Raw genomic sequence first — 5,590 nt, 5'->3', positions numbered from 1 at the left:
TTAGATATTGAATGGGATCGTTTTGATCTCCGGTTCTTGATTAGATCAGTTCGACCAATCAATCTGATCTGGTTTTTAAAACATTGGCCGAAACACACGAACGGCAGAAAAAGATAAAGTTAGGTCCCAGTCGGTAAGGTTTAGATCGGATAGAAGTTGGTTTTTTATTTGTTTGTTTGGATTAGGTGTGTTTGAAATTTAAATTTAAATATAAATTTAAATAATTAAATATAAATGTTTAATTTTAAAATAATTAAATAACTCTTTTTAAATATAAAGGTTTGGCTTGGGCTTGGGAGGCAGGTTTTAAGCTTGTTGTCTGTGAGACAGATTGTGTAGCAGCTTTTGAGTTAGTGACTGGTTGGCAAGTTCCATTCTGTCATCTTGAAAAAAAAGTAATACAACTGATCTTTGACTTGAAGTTAAGAAGGGATTGGGATATTCGTTTTGAGCTTATCCCGAGAGAAGCTAATGTCGTGGCAGATCGGCCAACATATAACTTGATAAATATAAATGCAAAAAAATTCTAATTTGCTGAATGTTCTTCAATATCCTACATGGTTAAAATAAAAAAAATATATTTTAATTGAAGATAATCTCAGGTCATGTTTTTATCATGAATAAAAATAATTATTAATAAAAAATGATAATATTTCATGTTTCTTTAAATAAGCATATGTTAAAAAAAATTTCAAAATAAATTATCTAATATTTGAAAAATGTTACCTTTTAATTGTTAGTGGAGATTCAAATATTCTTAACTTCATGATAAACCACGTTATCTTCTGCAGTAGAATTGTTAGAATTATAATGAGATAAAAAAAAAAAAGAATTCAACTCGAGGTTTAAGGAAATTTTGATTTCTAAGTGTGTTGTTGGAAGTTAAAACAATCAAGACCAAGATGGAAATTCATTAAAGCCAGGATCAACTCCATTATAACTATAAGCATGTAGATGATTAACAATAGTTACTAAGGTACTAATTAAGACCTCCAAATGAACATGCAGAATTTTCGATATGCAATGCATTTAGATTTTGTTCTGGAAATTTTTTTATAATAAAATATCTCAAATAATTTATTATTTGATTTTCTTACAAAGTAGCAACGCTTGACATAAATTCAACATAAATAGTTCTATGCACAGTAGATTTATTTAATAACTCTACTTTAAAAATACGCAAAATTAACACATCTTTAAAAAGTTGTACCTTTACACTCTTAGTAAACTGCAGTTTTTCCTTTCTTTGCACCTCTAGTACTCGAAGTTGTGGAGAATTGATTATGAATCTCAGAGTTAAAATCCTGTCCTAAATCAACAAAAGTCATAGTAAAAGAAGTCCGACTCCTCGTACTCCACCCGTTACATTTTTTATATGTGTATGCATAATTAGTTGAACAAAAACACAGGAGGAGAAAATTAGTTTGGGACCTGACAACATTACACACACAAAAAACCACTACATAAAACCTTAATGCACCATCTACTTGTTTTAAAAATAAAATCCTAAAATTCTATCTTTTAAAATGACAGTCCAACTCAGAATTTCAACAAAAGCAATTCAAGCTTACGAATTTAACATTTTCAAGTAAGCTTTTTTTTTTCTTTAGCATTCTCATTGAAAGGACATAGAGATGCTAAATTATACCATCTTACATTTGATAGTTTTTTTCTCCTGAATGAACAAAAGATACAATAGCATGAGTAACATTTTTATACATAACAAATAATTGTAATTTGTTAAATCTTGTTTACTTTAACGCATTCTAAGGTAAATTTTCAATTTTAGCTTTTTTTTTTAATTTTCTCATCGATTCCTCCATTACTATCAATAATGGACAAACCTCAGGCATCATTAAAAAAACTCTAACTTAAAACACTCAATAGATCTCCACATCAATATGAATTTTAGGTGTACAAGTGCATTCAAGTTTGAGACCACATCAAAACCGTTATTACCTTCCAGTTTGCAGCTATGTCTTAAAAATACATGAGCTACTTGAGACCATTTTTTCGAATTTCAGGATTCTTTTAAATGGAATGGAATGACCCGACTTCTTGATTCCATTCTTTCTTGTCTTAAGGATCTTTGACTTCCCTCAGTATGGGACAAAATATGATCATCATTCTCACCCGCCTCACCCTATATTATGTTGGCAAAATGAAAAAAAAAAAAAATCTAGTATAAAATATCCCAAACAGGAGTTAATTTTATAGTAACTTGATACCCATTTTGCAAAGCAAGAGATCAAAGTTTTAAAAATGCAATTGAATAAAATAGAACAAGAAACAATTACAAAAAAAGATGAGGATAAGAAATCCTCTAGGCAACGTTTGTTTATGGTGGACAGGACACAAAGACATGGACAATACATATGTAAAACGTGTTTGGATAGACATGGACAGTGGACACAATGTCTCTGAGACACTTTTTTTCATTTTTGTGTCCACTTTTAAACGAAGGACACTGGTGGACACGGAAATAAGAAGGTGGACACGGGATTTTTAATGAAAATTTTTTCCCTTTTTGCCCATAGTAATTTTTCATTATTCCCCAATTACCCCCTTTTATTATCTTGTGAAAAACTTAACCTAAGCTTTCTGCCGTCGTTTCCAATACTCTCTCTTCTCTTGCTCTCTGTTTCTACTCTTGATCTTCTTCTTGTGAAAAACCTAACCTAAACTTTTCTGCCGGCGTTTCCAGGTACTCTCTCTTCTTCTTGATCTCTCTTTCTACTGTTGATCTTCTTCTTGCTCTTTCTGTCGTGATTTTGTACTTCGTTCTGTTCTTCCTCTTCCTTCACTTCTTTCACAATAATATCTTCTTCTTGTTCTCTGTTTTTGTCTCTCTTTCTTCTTCTTCTTCTTTCTGATTCTGTATCTTCTTTTTTGTTTCCGATTCTTGTCTTGGTTTTTTTTATCTTCTTCTCTTTTCTGGTTTTTCATCTTCTTATCTTTCTTATTGATTTTTTTTGCAGTTAATCTAATACCAATATTTCTAATAGCCAATTACCGCTTGTTCCTGTTACAATTCTTGGAAGACTGTTCTTCTCTTTATCGGTCACATAACCAGGTATTACTTTGCATCTCTCCTTATTGCTTCTTATTTTTGTTTTTTTTTTCTATTCAAAAGAATTTCGTTCTGCTTTATTTTCATTTTTTTGTTTTTAATTTTTTTATGATTTTTCAATCTGAAAATCATATAAAAATAAGAGCTACATTCTTTTTATGATTTTTTTGTCTCTTATTATTAGTTTAAACTAAAAATTAATATAATTAGTGAGTTTTGTTGCTGTTGCTCTTATGGCTGCTGTGTTTAATGTTGCTGATAATTTTTAGAATGTGTTAATTATATAAATTATTTTTTATGTGTTGTTTAGGGAAGAATGGAACCATCGGATCGCTCTGAGCAATTTAGACGATTTATTTTTTTTTATTTTATAATTCAGGCTGAGCTTGAAGTAGTAACGATATTAGTTTTGATGTTTGTATTTTTATATTTGAGAAAAAGGAGAAGAGGACATTTGTTGATTAGGAATAGAGAAATTAATACTAATCCCTTAAGACGGAATGTATTAAACCGCTTAATAGGAGGGGGCGATAGAAATTGTATTTGGGAATTAAGGATGAGCATAGATGCATTAGGAAGATTGTGTGAGTTACTAAAAGTTCAAGGTGGATTAAGAGATGAATGTCGTGTAAGTATACCTGAACAAGTGATTACGTTTTTAATAATACTAGCTCATCATAAAAAGAATCGCACGCTTCAAGTTAGATTTTATAGGTGAGGAGAAACAATAAGTAGGTATTTCAATAAGGTGTTATCCTCGGTCATACGTGTCCAAAGTCTATTGTTTGCAAAAGCTATTCCTGTTCCAGATGACTGCATAGATCCCAGATGGAAATGGTTTAAGGTAAATTTAGTAAATAATTGAGGTAGTGGTTTTGTATAATCTATAATTTTGTCTAGAATTAGTCTTGACACTTCAATTTCTTTGGTTTAGGGTTGTCTAGGAGCATTAGATGGAACATATATAGATGTGACTGTCCCTGAAAAAGATAAATCAAGATATCGAACAAGAAAAGGTAAGATATCAACTAATGTCCTAGGCGTATGCAATCGAGATATGAACTTTGTGTACGTACTTAGTGGATGGGAAGGATCCGCTTCGGATTCAAGAATCCTTAGAGATGCCATTTCACGTCGTAATAACCTCAAGATACCAATTGGTATGTAAGTATTAATTTTTGGGTAACATAAACATTTCAATGTTTTTAGCTCATTCAAATTCCATAGTCCTCATAATGTATCTCTTTCGATTTATAGGAAATTATTATTTAGTAGATGCGGGTTATACTAACTGCAAGGGATTTCTAGCACCATATAGGCATACTCGATATCACGTTCAAGAATGGGCTCATGGTAGAAATGCTCCTAGGAATTTTCGAGAATATTTTAACAAGAATCACTCTTCGGCTAGAAACATTATTGAGCGCTGTTTTGGTTTATTGAAGAAGAGATGGGCAATTTTGAGGAGTCCTTGTTTCTACAAAATTAAGACACAAAATAAAATAATTATTGCTTGTTGTCTACTGCAAAACTTTATTCGGTTTAATATGGAATTCGACCCTGAAGAGGACACACTTCTAGAAGAGGAGCAAATGCTTATTGGAGATGATCATGGTGGTAATGAAGATGGCGATAATGACATGATTGAGAGCATAGAGGGCAGCAACGATTGAACTGCTTGGCGAGACAATTTAGCAAACGAAATGTACAATGATTGGATGAATTCCCGAATCAATTAGTTAATTTATTTGTTAAATGTATGTTTTATTAGAATCTTTCAATTTGTTTGGTTGGATATTTGTTGTAAGAGCTAATTGTAAAACTTTAATTATGTGAATTACATGTAGCACTTTATTACTTTGTGACTAACCTCTGTTTATATTAATAATAACAATACAACTCTTATCTAAACAAAAAAGTAAATAGCTGTAGAATAATGGTATTTATAACAAAGTAAGCAAGCATTATAAAGATAATGTCAGCAATTGCATTTCAATCAATTGGCATTTTGACTTATAATTTTAAGGGATTAATTTGATTAATAAAAAATTTGTAAACCATTTTAAAGATTAGATAATCTTTTACTAATGAGTGAATATTAACCCATAACCTTTTAAAAGATCAATATTTTAGTGCAAAAAAAATTAAGTAGTATTAATTCAAATCGAAGAAAAATATTCTCTATCAACATTATATAAATAAATATCAAAATTTATATGTGAACAATAAATTAGTCATCTTTCAAAATGAAATTCAAGTTAATAAGTATTTCCATGTAATTGTGAATCTATATTTCTTATTTGAAAAATAGTTAGTGAAATTCTTTTGATATTTTTTCAATTTTAGTTTGGACCACACCCAATTTATATTGTTATTTAAATGCTCTCTAAAAAAATATATAATGTATATGACTATAATTAAATTCACTTTTTTTTAAGACATTAGAAGAGTAGAATTTATGCTCAAACACCACGTTAAAAAGTCCTAACAAGCCCCTAATATACCGAAAATAATAAATCA

The 5,590-nt window shown here is 30.1% G+C and overlaps 1 protein-coding gene across 1 annotated transcript; it reads left to right on the top strand.

The window, feature by feature from the left end:
• The first annotated feature begins 4,127 nt into the window (after positions 1-4,127).
• On the top strand, positions 4,128-4,743 carry LOC130980609 (protein ALP1-like). Its single transcript, XM_057904269.1, has 2 exons — positions 4,128-4,230; positions 4,328-4,743. Exons 1-2 carry the CDS (start codon positions 4,128-4,130, stop codon positions 4,741-4,743), a joined length of 519 nt encoding a protein of 172 aa, XP_057760252.1.
• The last annotated feature ends 847 nt before the right edge of the window (positions 4,744-5,590 follow it).

This window comes from Arachis stenosperma, chromosome 5 (genome assembly GCF_014773155.1).
Source record: "Arachis stenosperma cultivar V10309 chromosome 5, arast.V10309.gnm1.PFL2, whole genome shotgun sequence".
In the NCBI taxonomy this organism is placed as follows: domain Eukaryota; kingdom Viridiplantae; phylum Streptophyta; class Magnoliopsida; order Fabales; family Fabaceae; genus Arachis; species Arachis stenosperma.
Note: the sequence above shows the minus strand (reverse complement) of the source record. Positions and strands in the feature narration are given on the sequence as shown.